Genomic DNA, 19,605 nt, shown 5'->3' with positions numbered 1-19,605 from the left:
GGGTCAGCACCTCCTGCATTCGGTCCTATTTTGCTCTTGCCACTACCATCAGATCCACCACCAACACCATCATTACCAGCTGCCAACCCCCGCCCAATTCCACGGCCTCTTCCACCAGCCTTCCTCATTTTTGGTAGAAATGTAGACAAAATCCAACAAACTATATAGTAATGTAAAACAAGGTACAAGGTGTCTATAGGACAGGGGAGATTTAGAATTTCTGCACACACTTGTGGACAGTGGACACTTGTGGATTGTGTGCGGCCCACTGATATCTGAGCGCTATGTGACACGCTCGATGGCACAGCTGCCTGTGACCAAAGTGACGAGAGGATAATGGAGATTTTGAATCTCTGCGTACACTTGTGGACAGTGGACACTTGTGGATTGTGTGCGGCCCACTGATATCTGAGCGCTATGTGACACGCTCGATGGCACAGCTGCCTGTGACCAAAGTGACGAGAGGATAATGGAGATTTTGAATCTCTGCGTACACTTTTGGACACTGGACACTTGTGGATTGTGTGCGGCCCACTGATATCTGAGCGCTATGTGACACGCTCGATGGCACAGCTGCCTGTGACCAAAGTGACGAGAGGATAATGGAGATTTTGAATCTCTGCGTACACTTGTGGACAGTGGACACTTGTGGATTGTGTGCGGCCCACTGATATCTGAGCGCTATGTGACACGCTCGATGGCACAGCTGCCTGTGACCAAAGTGACGAGAGGATAATGGAGATTTTGAATCTCTGCGTACACTTTTGGACACTGGACACTTGTGGATTGTGTGCGGCCCACTGATATCTGAGCGCTATGTGACACGCTCGATGGCACAGCTGCCTGTGACCAAAGTGACGAGAGGATAATGGAGATTTTGAATCTCTGCGTACACTTTTGGACACTGGACACTTGTGGATTGTGTGCGGCCCACTGATATCTGAGCGCTATGTGACAGGCTCGATGGCACAGCTGCCTGTGACCAAAGTGACGAGAGGATAATGGAGATTTTGAATCTCTGTGTACACTTTTGGACACTGGACACTTGTGGATTGTGTGAGGCCCACTGATATCTGAGCGCTATGTGACACGCTCGATGGCACAGCTGCCTGTGACCAAAGTGACGAGAGGATAATGGAGATTTTGATTCTCTGCGTACACTTGTGGACAGTGGACACTTGTGGATTGTGTGCGGCCCACTGATATCTGAGCGCTATGTGACACGCTCGATGGCACAGCTGCCTGTGACCAAAGTGACGAGAGGATAATGGAGATTTTGAATCTCTGCGTACACTTTTGGACACTGGACACTTGTGGATTGTGTGCGGCCCACTGATATCTGAGCGCTATGTGACACGCTCGATGGCACAGCTGCCTGTGACCAAAGTGACGAGAGGATAATGGAGATTTTGAATCTCTGCGTACACTTTTGGACACTGGACACTTGTGGATTGTGTGCGGCCCACTGATATCTGAGCGCTATGTGACACGCTCGATGGCACAGCTGCCTGTGACCAAAGTGACAAGAGGATAATGGAGATTTTGAATCTCTGCGTACACTTGTGGACAGTGGACACTTGTGGATTGTGTGCGGCCCACTGATATCTGAGCGCTATGTGACACGCTCGATGGCACAGCTGCCTGTGACCAAAGTGACGAGAGGATAATGGAGATTTTGAATCTCTGCGTACACTTGTGGACAGTGGACACTTGTGGATTGTGTGCGGCCCACTGATATCTGAGCGCTATGTGACACGCTCGATGGCACAGCTGCCTGTGACCAAAGTGACGAGAGGATAATGGAGATTTTGAATCTCTGCACACACTTTTGGACACTGGACACTTGTGGATTGTGTGCGGCCCACTGATATCTGAGCGCTATGTGACACGCTCGATGGCACAGCTGCCTGTGACCAAAGTGACGAGAGGATAATGGAGATTTTGAATCTCTGCGTACACTTGTGGACAGTGGACACTTGTGGATTGTGTGCGGCCCACTGATATCTGAGCGCTATGTGACACGCTCGATGGCACAGCTGCCTGTGACCAAAGTGACGAGAGGATAATGGAGATTTTGAATCTCTGCGTACACTTTTGGACACTGGACACTTGTGGATTGTGTGCGGCCCACTGATATCTGAGCGCTATGTGACACGCTCGATGGCACAGCTGCCTGTGACCAAAGTGACGAGAGGATAATGGAGATTTTGAATCTCTGCGTACACTTTTGGACACTGGACACTTGTGGATTGTGTGCGGCCCACTGATATCTGAGCGCTATGTGACACGCTCGATGGCACAGCTGCCTGTGACCAAAGTGACGAGAGGATAATGGAGATTTTGAATCTCTGCGTACACTTGTGGACACTGGACACTTGTGGATTGTGTGCGGCCCACTGATATCTGAGCGCTATGTGACACGCTCGATGGCACAGCTGCCTGTGACCAAAGTAACGAGAGGATAAGGGAGATTGGATTGCTTTTAAAAAAGCAGTTTGCGGAGCAGTGGGTAAACAGCAATGCCAGCGTGTCAGGAAGCCTTAAAAAGCAGCCCAACAACCAACACCACTGATACACCACAATATAGCCTCCCCTTGCACTGCACACACAGTGACTTGTGTGTTGTGCAGGCCAAATCGCTAGCAGCAGAAGCAGTTTTTTTGTCTTCTTCCCTGCCTAACGCTCTCCCTACAGAATCAGCAGCAACCTCTCCCTATACTAAGATCGGCAGAAGTAAGATGGCGGTCGGCGTGCACGCCCTTTTATACCCCCTGTGACGCCCACCAAAGCAAGCCAATCACTTGCATGCCCTTCTGAAAGATGGTGGTGACCCGTGCCTATGTCATCACGTTGCCCACAGTGTCCGTGGATCCTGATTGGCTGAAAAAGAGCGCAAAACAAACTTTTGAAACGCGACTTTGGCGCGTAAGTCGCCGACCTCGTGGCCGACCTCATCCTAGGGTCGGGTTTCGTTTCATGAAACCCGACTTTGCCAAAAGTCGGCGACTTTTGAATTTTTTCGACCCGTTTCGCTCAACTCTATTGGAGAGTGAATGTGTACACGTCACCTCACCCTATATACTGAGATGTGGGGTACATGTTTTTTCTATTAGTCACCTACTGACTAACCTTCAGGGGGTGAATTATGGGTATAGTTTTACATTTGGAATTAATAAAGTTTAGTTTTATCCTTTTGTCAGCAAACATGAGGAATGACAAGAGACAACCCATTTAAGAAGATTTAATTTTGGGTAAAACTATTCCAACATTATGAATATAAAAAAGTCTTCTCCCCTATGTGACGTCTCTGATGTTTATTAACAGTTGATTTCCAAGTGAAATATTTCCCACGTTAAGAAAATGAAAATGGCTTCTCCCCTGTGTGACTGCTCTGATGTCTAACAAGATTCCCTTTATGGTTGAAACATTTTGCACATTCTGAACATGAAAAAGGCATCTCCGCTGTGTGAGTTCTATGGTGTTCATCAAGACTCCCTTTCTGGTTAAAACATTTCCCACATTCTGAAAATGAAAAAAGTTTCTTCCCTGTGTGAGTTCTATGGTGCCTAACAAGATGATGTTTCAGTTTAAAACATTTCCCACATTCTGAACACGAAAAAGGTTTCTCCCCTGTGTGAGTTCTGTGGTGACCAATAAGATGTTCTTTCATGTTAAAACATTTCCCACATTCTGAACAGGAAAAAGGCTTCTCCCCCGTCTGAGTTCTATGGTGATTAACCAATTGTGATTTCCGGTTAAAACATTTCCCACATTCTGAACAGGAAAAAGGCTTCTCCCCTGTGTGAGTTCTCTGATGTCTAACAAGAATCGCTTTCTGGCTAAAACATTTCCCACATTCCGAACAGGAAAAAGGCTTCTCCCCTGTGTGAGTTCTTTGGTGCCTAACCAATTCTGATTTATCGATAAAACTTTTCTCACATTCAGAACATGAAAAAGGCTTCTCCACTGTGTGAGTTCTCTGGTGAGTAACAAAATTAGATTTCTTGTTAAAACACTTCCTACATTCTGAACAGGAAAAAGGCTTCTCCCGTGTGTGAGTTCTTTGGTGCCTAACCAATTCTGATTTATCGATAAAACATTTCCCACATTCTGAACATGAAAAAGGCTTCTCCCCTGTGTGAGATCTATAGTGAGTAACAAAACGTGATTTCCATGTAAAACATTTCCCACATTCTGAACATGAAAATGACTTTTTTGCTTTAGGAGCAGTTTGTTTTTTAATGTCTCTTTTGTGACTTTGATTTTCCATAGTAGTCAGTAATGAATCAGAAGATGGGACCTGTTTCATAGGATCAGATGACAGATCTTTGCTGTGAATGGATGATGATATATCTGGAGTAATAGCAATCACTTCAGTTGTATCTTGTAGGATCTCAAGATCATCAGATTTAAAAATTGAAGATGTCAGCTGTCCCTCTGATCTCCTGGTACAGTCATCTGCTAAGATAAAAAAACATTTTTTTAAATAAAATATCCTTGAGTTTTATATTTTTGAACATTTCTACTTAAACTGTACATAAAAATGGCAAGCTATGTAAAAGCTTTAATTATTTACCAAGACAATGACAGTTCACAGTCTAATAGAAAACCTTGTTGGATGAGCCAGTAGTGTGTGGTGTTCAACTGTTTGTTCATTCGGCCTCCCAAATATCAAATATAAAGAAACCAATCAATGTTATGTAGGCGAAAATAATACCAATTCTCATCTCACAAAAAACAAGTCCCCACTCAGGTCCATCATTTGTCAATAGAAAAACAGATAAGGCAGGTTAGAGTTAATGCTATACTTAGGGTTAGTGTTAGGCTAAAGATAGGGTTTATTCTAAAGTTAGGGGTAGGGTAAAGAATTAGGCTTTTCTCAATTGTCTCCCCAATAATTTGGTCACGTCAGTCATGTCAGAGTTTTCTATTTCCGGTAAAAAAATAAAATGAAAAAAATGGCCGGTCACTATTATAGTGCAGAGGAGGCTTATGCACTTTTATGTTCTGACAGTGAAGAAAGTGCAGTGTCAGATGGCGATGTGGATTTCGAGGGCTTTAGTAGCAGTGACAGTGATAGCTCAGAAATGAGCAGTGATTCTGGTCCATCCTCACACACAAGGACCAGTACAACAAGAAGGACAAATAGCGCTTCTGGAGAAATGTCTCCAACTCAGGGAACAATGCCCAGTACTAGCGCTGTCCCTAGTGCTCGTGAATTGGCGCACACCAATGTCCAAGGGGCTTTGCCTCTTGATGTAGCATTTCCCAGATGGGAGGCTTCGGATTCGGCTACTCCATTCATCCCTAATTTTAATGCCATTCCTGGTATAAATGTGGAGGTGGAAAATTTTGGACCAATTATTTTTTTAAATTTGTTTATGACAGATAGCTTGCTAGAGGATATTGTCCTACAAATTCATATGTGTCCCAATTCATCAGCCAGAATCCACGATCCTATTATGCTAGGTCAAATTTATGGAACCAACTAATATCCTAGAAATGAAAACATTTTTAGGACTTACATTCGCTATGGGGCTTGATAAAGAAATGAGCATTCGGTCCTATTGGTCCAACCGCCCTGTTCAAGCCACCCCAATGTTTTCTGCTGTTCTTCCTAGGACCCGTTATGAAAGCTTTTCGCATGTATGAGGGGAAAGATAGCCAACTAAACCCACCAGGACGCCCTACTTATCTGGGGACATCTGGAAAAATGGTTTGGGAGCTGATAACTCCATTTTTACAAAAAGGCTACAATCTGTATGTTGACAACTACTGCACCAGTATACCCCTATTTAAAAGTCTGGTTGAACATAACATAGGGGCTTGTGGGACCATTCGCAAAAACCGTCACGGGTTTCCAAAATCATTGGTCAGCAAAAAGTTCTGAAAGGGGCAGTCAGGGGCTTTACACAATGGAGAGCTGCTTGTCCTTAAGTATAAGGATAAAAAAGATATTTTTATCCTGACCTCGATCCACACAGATGCCACAAGGGCCACTGCAGACCAACAGGGATCCACTACTCCAAAACCTGTGTCTGTCATTGACTACCACAAATATATGGGGGTGTGGACCTTACAGATCAGGTTCTACAGCCATACCAGGTATCAAGAAAATCATATATCTGGTATATAAAGTTAGTCATGTATTTGTTTTCAGGTGGCCACATATAATTCTTTTGTGTTTTTAATGGAAAAAAAAATTGTCCATTAAATGTCACCTGCTTAACCCAGCAGGAAGTACAGCGGCGTCTAAAAATCACTAAAATTGGCAAATCCCCGGGCCCGGATGGGATACACCCCCGAGTACTGCAGGAATTAAGCACAGTCATAGATAGACCATTATTTTTAATCTTTAAATATTCCATAATAACAGGGTCTGTACCACAGGACTGGCGTATAGCAAATGTGGTGCCAATATTCAAAAAGGGGACAAAAACTGAACTTGGAAATTATAGGCCAGTGAGTTTAACCTCAACTGTGGGTAAAATCCTGGAGGGTTTTCTAAGAGTTACTATACTGGAGTATCTGGAGAAGAATAAACTTATGACCCAATATCAACATGGGTTTACAAGGGACCGTTCCTGTCAGACTAATCTGATAAGCTTTTATGAAGAGGTAAGTTCCGGACTGGACCAAGGGAATGCAGTGGACGTGGTGTACATGGACTTTTCAAAAGCTTTTGATACGGTGCCACACAAAAGGTTGATACATAAAATGAGAACAATGGGGATAGGGGAAAATATGTGTAGGTGGGTTAAGAGCTGGCTCAGGGATAGGAAACAAAGGGTGGTTATTAATGGAGCACACTCGGACTGGGTCACGGTTAGCAGTGGGGTACCACAGGGGTCAGTTTTGGGCCCGCTTCTTTTTAACATATTTATTAATGACCTTGTAAGGGGCATAGAGAGTAGAATTTCAATATTTGCAGATGACACTAAACTCTGCAGGGTAATCAATTCAGAGGAGGACAATTTTATATTACAGGAGGATTTATGTAAACTAGAAGCTTGGGCTGATAAATGGCAAATGAGCTTTAATGGGGATAAATGTAAGGTCATGCACTGGGGTAGAATGAACAAGATGTATAATTATGTGCTTAATTGTAAAACACTGGGCAAAACTGTCACTGAAAAAGACCTGGGTGTATGGGTGGACAACAAACTCACATTTAGTGGCCAGTGTCAGGCAGCTGCTGCAAAGGCAAATAAAATAATGGGATGCATTAAAAGAGGCATAGATGCTCAGGAGGAGAACATAATTTTACCTCTATATAAGTCACTAGTGCGACCACACTTAGAATACTGTGTACAGTTCTGGTTTCCGGTGTATAAGAAAGACATAGCTGAACTGGAGCGGGTGCAGAGAAGAGCGACCAAGGTTATTAGGGAACTAGGGGGTCTGCAATACCAAGACAGGTTATTACAATTGGGGTTATTTAGTTTGGAGAATTGAAGGCTTAGGGGTGATCTTATTACAATGTATAAATATATGAGGGGACAATACCAAGACCTTTCTAAAGATCTTTTTACTCTTAGACCTGTGACGGGGGGACAAGGGGGCATCCTCTACGTCTGGAGGAAAGAAGGTTTAAGCATACTAACAGACGCGGATTCTTTACTGTAAGAGCAGTGAGACTATGGAACTCTCTGCCATATGATGTTGTAATGAGTGATTCCCTACTAAAATTTAAGAAGGGCCTGGATGCCTTTCTTGAAAAGTATAATATTACAGGGTATATACACTTAGTTTCCTTAGTGTTGCGTTGATCCAGGGAGCTAGTCTGATTGCCGTATGTGGCGTCGGGAAGGAATTTTTTTTCCCTAATGTGAAGCTTACTGTTTGCCACATGGGGTTTTTTGCCTTCCTCTGGATCAACATGTTAGGGCAAGTTAGGATAGGATGGGTTGAACTAGATGGACTTAAAGTCTCCCTTCAACCTTAATTACTATGTTACTATACAAAAAAGCCGGAAATGCAGATACTTTCCTTGATTATCAGGAAAAGGTCACTGAAAATCTTGTTTTTGAAAATTTTGTCCCCGCCAATCCTTTAGAATGTGAAGATGTAAGAAGACTCACTGAGCGACATTTTATTGCACTCATCCCAGTAACTGAGACAAGAAAGAACCCCCAGAGAAGATGTCGTGTATGTTCCTAGAGAGGAATGAGGCATGATCCCCGCTATTATTACCCACAATGACCATCACTGCCAGCCTTATGCCTCCATGACGGCTTTACAATCTTCCACACAGAACCACGTTTTCGAACTGTTTTGACATTCAAGCATTTGATTTAGTGACAGACACATTTGAGTAGAGCTGACTTAACAATTTCCGGGGGTAGGTGGGGGGAGGTCTCCAGAGACACAAGCTGGGCACAATATATTGGGCACCACAATGACATTTTTGCAATTTTTGCCCTAAAATTCTACTAGGTGTTTCTAGAAATTATCCATGTAGTGAAAATGGTCACTATATCGATAGATGAATTCCCAGAGGGGTGTCATTACAAAAATGGGGTCACTTCAGGGGGGATTCTGTTGTTCTGGTACTTATCGGCTCTCCAAAGTGCCATAAAAGCAGAATCCCCCTGAAGTGACTCCATTATGGAAATGACACCCCTCTGGGAATAGGAAATGACCCCCTTCTGTGAATTCATCTCTGGGTGTAGTGACCATTTACCTGTCTATATATTTTCCAATGTAAAATCTGGGGTTAAAACAACATTTTAGTGGTAAAAATGTAATTATTTTTTCTTCACTGCCCAATGGTATAATATTCTATGGAACAGCTGTGGTGTCAGTATGCTCACTGCACCACTAGAAGAATTCATTCAGGGAAGTATTTGGTAAAATGCAGTCACTTTTGGGGCTTATGCTGTTCTGGCACCTCAGGGGCTCTGACAATGTGACATGTCACCCACTAACAATTCCAGCAAAATCTGCTCTCCAATATGGCACTCCTTCCCTCCCGAACTCTGCCATGCGCCCAAACAGTAGTATTCTCCCACATATGGAGTATCGGCGAGCACAGGAGAAATTGCACAACAAATTGTTTGGAACAATTTCTCCTGTGGCCCTTATAAAAATGCAAAATATGGAGCTAAAAAGATTTAGAAATTTTTTTTAGTTTTTTTATTTCCACGGTTCTACGCTATAAACTTCTGTGAAGCACCTGTGGGTTCAAGATGCTCAATACACATCTAAATAAGTTCCTTAGGGGGTCTAGTTTCCAAAACGGTGTCACTTGTTGGGGGTTTCCACTGTTTAGGCACATCAGGGACTCTCCAAATGGGACATGGCTGTAATGCTGCTGCAGCGCAGTAGCGTGCATCTTCCACCAGGGGGTGATGGTGAGGGAAGCAAGGTTGCACTCATAGTGTAACAGCACCATGTGGCAGCATAGATGCCACTAGGTGACGTGAGGGTGGTCAGACAAGCTGGGTCAGGAATGCACAGGAAACGCAGTACCAGAGTAAACAGCAATACACGTGGTCAAATACAAGCCAGAGAAGTCGGAGCCAGTCGGGGGTAGAGATACCAGAGACGTGAGACAGTAAAACAGGTCAGAGGACAAGCCAGATCCGATACCAAGGTCACAGCACGAGGAGACAACACCAAGATAAGCGGGGTAGTAGGAATGAGAAGGTACGGGAACTGAGTAAACGGCCAGAGGACAAATCAGGGTGTAACGGGGTCAGTTGCTCAAACCAGGGGCCGGAAGTGTAACTGACGCTGCCTGCAGGCAGCAGCGGACTGAAATAGCCAAACATATCCCAAAACGAGGCACAGAAAGTTAACCCCCGCAAGACCAGCCTGGGGAGAGAATAACAACAAACAAACCCCGGCCTGGATCATGACAATGGCAACCGCTAATTATTGCAGCATATTTTGCCTTCCCTTCCGAGCCCTGCCGTGTGCCCAAACAGGAGATTTCCCCCACATATGGGGTATCGGCATGCTCAGCAGAAATTGCAAAACAAAATGTATTGTCCATTTTCTCCTGTTACCCTTGCGAAAGTAAAAAAAATTAGGTGTAAAGGAAAATTTGTGTGAAAGTAAATGTTTATTTTTTCCTTCCACATTCCATTCATTCCTGTGAAGCACCTGAAGGGTTAATAAACTTCTTGAATGTGGTTTTGAGCACCTTGAGGGGTGCAGTTTTTAGAATGGTGTCACTTTTGGGTATTTTCTGTCATAATGACCCCCCAAACTCACTTCAAATGTGAGGTGGTCCCTAAAAAAATGGTTTTATAAATTTTGTTGTAAAAATGAGAAATCGCTGGTCAACTTTTAACCCTTATAACTTCCTAACACAAAAAAATTGTTTCCAAAATTATGCTGATGTAAAGTAGACATGTGGGAAATATTATTTATTAACCATTTGGTGTGATATGACTCTCTGATTTAAGGGCATAAAAATTAAAATTTTGAAAATTGTGAAATTTTCTAAATTTTCGCCAATTTTCCATTTTTTTGACAAATAAACGCAAGTCATATCAAACAAATTTTACCACTAACATAAAGTACAATATGTCACGAGAAAACATTCTCAGAATCACCAGGACTTGTTGAAGCTTTTTAGAGTTATGACCTCATAAAGTGACACTGATCAGAATTTAAAAAATTGGTCACAAAGGCAAAAACAGGCTCTGGCGCAAAAGGGTTAATGTTTTGTTTCACAACCTTTTGAGGCAATCACTGCGATCAAACGATTCCTGTAACTGTCAATGAGACTTATGTGGTGCTTTGATTCCATATTCATCTGTATTGGCTTATGACAGGTCGCTGACCCCTCACTGACCTGCCCCATTATTACATAATGCATATAATAGCATTGATATTATTGTTGATACTGCCTATAATATTGTGGCTATTGTGAGACTTAGAAAAAAAATTACATCCAGCAAAATGTCACCGGCGATGGCGGCGCCTGCACAGTAGCCTCTGTCTCTTACTTATAGATGATACTACGCAGGCGCTGCCATCGCCGGTGACATTTTGCTGGATGTAATTTTTTTTCTAAGTCTCACAATAGCCTCAATATTATAGGCAGTATCAACAATAATATCAATGCTATTATATGCATTATGTAATAATGGGGGCAGGTCAGTGAGGGATCAGCGACCTGTCATAAGCCAATACAGATGAATATGTAATCAGAGCACCACATAAAGCCCCGCCCACAGCCCCACCCACAGCACCGCCCCAGAGCACGAGAATCTCATTAACTGAAAACTACAAATACAGATTACACAACAGTAAACCAGAGTTGCCCTCATTTATGGTGGACCATTGGAGCTACTATGGATCCTGACCAGAAGATTAGAGAAAATAATATTGGTCCCCATTTCAGGAGAGATTGTGCAGTAATCTGAATTCCTTAGGATCAAAAACAATGTAATGTATGATGTGGAGTGAATCCATGACACCAGGGCTGGAGCCAACACATCTCCTGCAGGCGGGAATAAATGTATATTACAGCCATCAGCCACGCACAGCTTAGAGATCTATCATGGCACAGGCGGAATGTTTGTCCTGGAGATTATCACAATCCTCCTTGAAGTTAGTTGGTTTTAATACAAATTGAAAAGTCAGGATAAAGGGAAACTCTGCTGTTATTGGACAGAAATTCACACTTGGCCTCACTGCACATTTACTGGTGTCACTCATAAAAGGGAAGTTTGGCCAGAAAGACTGGACCTGGTCTTGTAGGGACCATGAGACATTCAGCAGCACAGAAGGCTTTAAACTAGAAGAGGGGATGGGAGGAAAAACAGCAGATAAGAACATGCAGCAGAAGGACAAACTAATCAAGGATACTAGATGTGGTAAAGAGGACCCAAGGCAGGGTACTCAGAAGGAAGCTTAGAAAAATTAAGCAAAACTTCTTTCCTGCATGCTGACCAACGCAAGAAGCCTGACCAATATGATTGAAGATCTGGAGTTGGTAATGTATGAGGAAAAATACGACATAGTAGGAATAACTGAGACATGGTTAGACGACAGCTATGACTGGGCGGCTAACTTGCAAGGATATGATTTGTTTAGAAGGGATCGTAAAAAAAGGAAAGGGGGTGGAGTCTGTCTATATATAAAGCCCACACTAAGAGAAGATATACAAGAGGGAAATGAAGAGGTGAAGTCTCTATGGGTGGAGATACAAGGAGGGAAAAGTAATAAAATCCTCATAGGGGTTTGTTATAAGCCACCAAATATAACAGAAGCCACTGAGAATGTATTATTGAAACAAATAGACAAAGCAGCAAATCCCAATGAGGTGATTATTATGGGGGACTTCAACTACCCCGACATAGACCGGGAAACTGAAACCTGCGGATCTCAGAAAGGAAACCAATTTCTGTCAGTGACCAAGGATAATTCTCTGTCATAACTTGTGCAGGGCCCAACTAGAGGGACGGCCCTTCTGGACTTAATGTTAAGCCACAGGCCAGATAGAATAACAGAAGTCCGAGTCGATGGCACCGAGGGAACAGTGACCACAATATAACACAATTCCACTTGTTCTTCAGTAAGGTTCCCTGGAAGGGCGTTACCAAAACGCTGAATTTCAGGAAAGCAAAGTTTGATCAGCTTAGATAGGACCTTCGCCGAATTGATTGGGGCAATGTCCTCAAAAATAGGAGCACAGAAAATAAATGGGAAATATTTAAATCAGTTTTACACCCCCACTGCAAGCTAGCCATACCATACAGAAATAAAAGGGCTAGGAACAGGAGAACACCAATGTGGCTAAATAAGGATGTAAAAAGGGCAATAAAGAACAAGAACAAGGCATTTAGGAAGCTAAAACAAGAAGGCAATGAAGAAGCATTAAAAAGTTATAGAGAAAAAAATAAAATGTGTAAAAGACAAATACATTTAGCAAAAGTGGAAACTGAGAGACTCATTGCTAAGGAAAGTAAAACAAACCCCAAACTATTCTTTAATTATATAAACAGTAAAAGGATTAAAATTGATGGTGTCGGCCCTTTAAAGAACAATGAGGGTGAAATCATGGAAAGCAATGTGGGAAAAGCAAATGTTTTAAATACTTTTTTCTCAACAGTGTTCACACAGGAAAAGGATTTGCCAGGGGAAATGCAGAGTGATAATGTAAACTCCCCATTAAGTATTACCTGCCTAGCCCAGGAAGAAGTGCAGAACCGCCTTAGTAAGATTAAAATTGACAAATCACCAGGCCCTGATGGCATTCACCCTCGGGTATTAAGGGAGTTAAGTAATGTGATAGACAGGCCTCTATTCCTTATATTTAAAGACTCTATAGAAACAGGGTCTGTTCCTTTTGATTGGTGGCAAGCAAATGTGGTACCAATATTCAAAAAGGGGTGTAAAAGGGAACCTGGAAACTATAGGCCGGTTAGCTTAACATCTGTTGTGGGTAAAAGTTTTGAAGGATTTCTAAGGGATACCATTATGGAATATCTCAATGTTAATAAATGTTTAACTCCATATCAACATGGATTTATGAAGGATCGCTCCTGTCAGACTAACCTGATCAGCTTCTATGAGGATGTAAGCTCTCAAATGGACCCAGGAGAATCATTGGATGTCATTTATCTCGACTTCTCTAAAGCATGTGACACTGTCCCACATAAAAGATTGGTAAGTAAGATGAGAAAGCTTGGGCTAGGGGAAAATGTGTGTAGATGGGTAGGTAGCTGGCTTAGTGATAGAAAACAAAGAGTGGTTATTAATGGGGCATACTCAGATTGGGCCAGGGTTACTAGTGGGGGACCACAGGGGTCTGTATTGGGCCCCCTACTATTTAATATGTTTATTAATGATCTAGTGGATGGCTTACACAGTAAAATATCAGTATTTGCAGATGATACAAAACTATGTAAGGTAGTTAACACAAAGGAGGACAGTTTGCAACTACAGACAGATTTGAGTAAATTTGAGAATTGGGCTGAAAAATGGCAAATGAGGTTTAACACAGATAAGTGTAAGGTTATGCACATGGGAAGGAGAAACAGATGCTACAGTTACTTACTAAATGGGAAACTGCTGGGGAAATCAGACATGGAAAAAGACTTAGGCATCTTAGTCAATAAGAAGCTAAACTGGAGTGCCCAGTGTCAGGCAGCTGCCACCAAAGCAAATAGTGTCATGGGATGCATTAGAAGAGGTCTGGGGCACGAGATGAAAACATAATTCTCCCTCTGTACAAATCACTCGTCAGACCACACTTGGAGTATTGTGTGCAATTTTGGATGCCGGTGCTCAAGAAAGGCATTACTGAACTTGAAAGGGTTCAAAGGTGGGCTACTAAAATGATAAATGGAGTTGGTTCACTACAATACCCAGAAAGGTTATCAAAATTAGGTCTATTTACTCTAGAAAAGAGAAGACTTAGGGGAGACTTAATACATATGTACAAGTATATCAGAGGGCAATACAGAGATCTCTCCAATGAACTGTTTGTACCAAGGACTGTGACAAGAACAAGGGGGCATTCTCTTCGTTTGGAGGAAAGACAATTTCTGCACCAGCATAGAAGAGGGTTCTTCATGGTAAGAGCAGTGAGGCTCTGGAATTCTCTTCCTGAGGAAGTGGTGATGGCCAACTCACTGAATGAATTTAAGAAAGGAATGGAGGCTTTTCTTGTGAGTAACAGTATAGAAGGTTACGAATAATATAATATTATAGGTAGATGGTTGACCCAGCTTTGGGGAAGGAATTTTTTTCCCTATGGAGAAAATTGGCTTCTACTCTGTGGGTTTTTTGCCTTCCCCAGGATCAACAATACAGAACAGCTGCACTAAAAATAGGCTGAACTAGATGGACATAAGGTCTTCCTTCAGCCTTCAAAACTATGTTATGTTATGTTACTATGTTACCAAGACAATGAGACTTTACAGTCTAATAGAAAACCTTGTTGGATGAACCAGTAGTGTGTGGTGTTCCACTGTTGGTTCATTCTGCCTCCCAAATATCGAATAAAAAGAAACCAATCAATGTTATGCAGGTGAAAATAATACCAATTCTCATCTCACAAAAAACAAGACCTCACTCAGGTCCATCATCTGTCAATGGAATAACAGAGGTTCCCGCACTATTAGTGGCTCAAAGGCTGTTGAAAAGCAACAAGGTTTCTATAAACCAATCCAGCAAAATCCGCTCTCACTTCGGAGTCTTGCAGTGTGCGCAAACAACATTTAGGATCCCTGTATTTAGCAATATTATAGTGAGAAGAACCCACTTAATTTGCGGTGTCTCCTGGAGCACAATCTGGGCACTATGTGCTGGGTAATAACATGGCAAATGTGTAATTTTCACTCTCCAACATCCACTGTGTGTTAGTTTCCGGAAAGTTGCTGTGGAGTCAAAATATTCACTGCTCCTACACACGTGGTCAAAATTGTTGGTACCCCTCATTTAATGACAGGATAACCCACAATGGTCACAGAAATAACTTTAATCTGACAAAAGTAGTAATAAATCAAAAATCTATGAAAATTAGCAAATGAAAGTCAGACATTGCTTTTCAGCCATGCTTCCACAGAATTTAAAGTAAAACTCATGAAATAGGCCTGGACAAAAATGAAGGTTCCCTTAACTAAAATATTTTGTTGCACAACCTTTTGAGGCACTTACTGCAATCAAACGATTTCTGTAACTGTCTATGAGACTTCTGCACCTCTCGACAGGTATTTTGGCCCACTCCTCAAGAGCAAACTGCTCCAGTTCTTGAAAGTTGCCTTTTCCAGATGGCATGTTTCAGCTCTTTCCAAAGATGCTCAATAGGATTTAGGTCAGGGCTCATAGAAGGCCACTTCAGAATAGTCCAATGTTTTCCTCTCAGCCATTCTTGCATGTTTTTAGCTGTGTATTGCATGTCATTATCCTGGTGCAAGACCCATGACCTGCGACTGAGACCAAGCTTTCTGACATTGGGCAGCACATTTCTCTCTAGTAGAATCCCTTGATAGTCTTGAGATTTCATTGTACCCTGCACAGATTCTAGACACCCTGTGCCAGATGCAGCAAAGCAGCCCAAGAACATAACAGTAGGAACAGTGTTGATTTTGTGATATGCTTCATTTTTCCATCTGAGAACATAGAGCTGATGTGCCTTGCCAGAAAGTTCCATTTTTGTCTCATCTGTCCATAGGACATTATGTGAAGCTTTGTAGCTTGTCAACATGTAGTTTGGCAAATTCCAGTCTGTTTTTTTATGATTATTTTTCAACAATGGTGTCCTCCTTGGTCGTCTCCCATGAAGTCCACTTTGGCTCATACAACGACGGATGGTGCGATCTGACACCGATGTTCCTTGAGCTTAAACTTCACCTATAATCTGTTTAGAAGTTTTTCTGGGCACTTTTGTTACCATTCATATTATCCATCTCTTTGATTTGTCATCAATTTTCCTCATATGGTCATGTCCAGGGAGGTTGGCTACAGTCCCATGGATATTAAATTTCTGAATAATATGTGCAACTTTAGTCACAAGAACATGAAGCTGCTTGGAGATGGTCTTATAACATTTACCTGTAACATGTTTGTCTATAACTTTCTTTCTAATCTCCTGAGACATCTCTTTCCTTCGCTTCCTCTGGTCCATGTTGAGTGTGATACACACCATGTCACCACACAGCACAGTGAGTATCTGTAGCCTCTATACAGGCCACTCACTGATTCCAGGATTGTAGACACCTGTGATGCAAAGTAGTGGACACACCGCGATTTACACATTCTGTGGAAGCTTGATTGAAAAGCAATGTCTGACTTTCATTTGCTCATTTTCATCGATTTTTTATTTATTATTACTTTTGCATTACTTTTGTCAGATTCAAGCTATTTCTGTGACCACTGTGGATTTTTCTGTCATTAACAGAGGGGTACCAACAATTTTGACCACGTGTGTATAGATTATAACCCTCAGTGAATTAATTAATTACATGGAATCACTTTATGGGGATTTCGACTATTCTGGTTTTGTGTGATTTAGTTATATTAGGGCTTCTGCATATGGTGTGTCCAATCTCATCTGGGATCTGTTCCTGCTGTCCAGCTGGAGTAATCTGCTCCCTACTTCAGCCAATTGGAAAGTACCACACCCTACTAAAGCGCAAAGCACATGGCCGGAATCTGCCAGATACAGCGCTGTTCTCCTCTGGTTCTGTCCTCTGTGCTCAGCTTGCGGCTTGTGTATTTGCTTCCTGCTGTGACCGTGGCCCATTTACTGACTACTCTTGTGTCTTCTGATTCTGTATTCTGTCCTTCTGGTTCTGACCCAGATACCTGACTATTCTTCTTGCCATCTAACACCACAGAATAGCAGGTAACACCATGGTCCAAGCCTAGGGGTCCCAGTGTAAGTCCAGATCCATGTAAGGGTATTGAAGGACGATGAGCAAGGCAATCCTTGGGATATGGAAAGCAGAGAAGATAGAGCCAAGCATGTTCATGGTGGACATTTTTTGAGCTGCCAGATGACCATGAACAGTGCTCCCAATACATTGTGTCTGCAAACTATTCCAGCTAGATCTGCATTCAAATAGCTAAATGGCGCTCCTTCCCTTCTGAACACTGCCATGTGCCCAGACAGTAGTGTACAACCGTATATAGGGTATAGTGCGAAGCTGGAAAATAATTTGTAAGATCCATTTGTTTTCTATTATCCTCTGTGAATAATTTATCACCACATAAAGTGACACACGTCAGATATTAATAATGGGGCCTGATTAAGAACACAAAACTGGCTGCAGGAAGAGGTTAAATCAGAGGATTTTGGACACTACTGTAATCACACACTGTGACTATAGACAATAACATCTACTGAAATGATCAAACTCCACAGTCTCCATCAGTAATAAATGAGTAGCTAGTGGTGAAACCTCTCTGGGGTAATTAGAGTATGGGGCTCGGTGACCTCACAATCTAAACTATCGTAAGGTCCAATATTTTCTGTCAGATGAGTTTCATGGAGAAATATTACACATTTATAGAGAACTGTGTATAATAGTGCAGAGCTGAGAAGTCTTAAAGGGAACCTGTCAGGAGGATTGTGCTCAGTAACCTACAGACACTGTCAGGTCGGCGCCGTTATACTGATTACAATGATACCTGGTGATGAAATCCGTCTTGTGGTTGTTGTTTAATCTGTATTTGTAGTTTTCAGTTAATGAGATTCTCGTACTCTGGGGCGGGGCTGTGGGCGGCATGTGGGCAGGGCTGTGGGTGGGGCTGTGGGCGGGGCTTTATGTGGTGCTCTGATTACATATTCATCTGTATTGGCTTATGACAGGTCACTGATCCCTCACTGACTTGCCCCCATTATTACATAATGCATATAATAGCATTTATATTATTGTTGATAATGCCTATAATATTGTGGCTATTGTGAGGCTTAGAAAAAAATTACATCCAGCAAACGACACCAGTGGCGCCTGCGCAGTAGCCTCTATCTCTTACTTATAGATACTACTGCGCAGGCGCCGCCATCGCTGGTGACATTTTGCTGGATGTAATACAGATGAATATGTAATCAGAGCACCACATAAAGCACATATTTTTCTACAAGTGATTTTCTATCTTCTCAGCACACTCTACGTACGCTGTCATTTGGCTTTATAGTTACAGATCTGGGCAGGTAACGATCAGTGTCTCCTAATGTGAAGTAGAGAATGGCTACTGAAATCAATTATTAAACCTTATATAAGTCAGTTCAGATATGGTGTACCAAGATGGCGTCTGTGTCTTCAGACAACACCCTGGAAGGAATCCTTGGAATGCAGAAGCTGAGATACTGGATACCATATATGGAAGTGAAGCTGAAATGGACCTATCATAGACTGACACTGGCTACTCAGAAGATTGTGTGACACCCATTTCCTGTCTCTCTGTCTTGAGAATAAACTTCAGTTGTGTGCAAGCCTTTGCTGAGAAAGGAGTAGACATCTAACTCTGTGCTCAGTGTGACTCTTTAAGCGCGCACTCGGCCTATATTGGGTCAGGTACGAGCAATCATACAGATCTTGCCTTAAGGGATCACCCTCACACTAATCCCAGGGGGTAGGTGGATCCTCCAGGTTGTAAGTTCTATAGAAAAGGGCTTTCAATGCCCAAAGTCATTTGAACAGTTTTGGGTGGAGGAGAATGTTGTGGTCTAGAGGCAAAATGGTGACCATGGTAATACGGCCGGACTACACCACTGATAAAGCAGCCACAGTCGGTGACTGAGAGGAATCTGTGACTCCTCTGCATTCAGTGGTTACTACTCACCTGGGTAGTCATATGTGGGAATCTCCTCTTTACACCACTCATCACCCCTCACATATGTCTCTGTAGGATTAATATGGGTCAGATCTTCACCCTGAAACAAATATTGTGAAAGTCACTGACAGATGGAGAAGTCCCATCTATGATCAGCTCTAATCCTGCCATCTCCACCGTTCTCATCACACAAGTATAAAACATATAATACTGGTGGATAAAACAAGACTGAGCACAAGACCTTCACAGCCGTCTACACATCATAGGGGAGATCTCCTGACACCTTCTCTCCATCTACCTGATGATCCTGAGGAGCACTGGGATCTTCTTGGTTACAGTCCTGTGGAAGAAGAGGACGGG

At 42.5% G+C, this 19,605-nt stretch overlaps 1 protein-coding gene across 1 annotated transcript in view; it reads right to left on the bottom strand.

The window, feature by feature from the left end:
• Positions 1-3,226: 3,226 nt before the first annotated feature.
• Positions 3,227-19,605, bottom strand: part of LOC141082421 (uncharacterized) — a 153,360-nt gene continuing 136,981 nt past the window's right edge. Inside the window, exon 5 of the mRNA XM_073566362.1 lies at positions 3,227-4,458. Within this exon, the coding sequence (XP_073422463.1) occupies positions 3,353-4,458 (1,106 nt within the window). The 3' untranslated portion in view covers positions 3,227-3,352. The remainder of the gene's footprint in view (positions 4,459-19,605) is intronic.

This window comes from Dendrobates tinctorius, unplaced genomic scaffold (genome assembly GCF_039654945.1).
Source record: "Dendrobates tinctorius isolate UK_male_01 unplaced genomic scaffold, ASM3965494v1 ptg000017l, whole genome shotgun sequence".
Taxonomy (NCBI): Eukaryota; Metazoa; Chordata; class Amphibia; order Anura; family Dendrobatidae; genus Dendrobates; species Dendrobates tinctorius.
The sequence above is the reverse complement of the archived record's forward strand: the minus strand, read 5'-3'. Positions and strand labels throughout refer to the sequence as shown.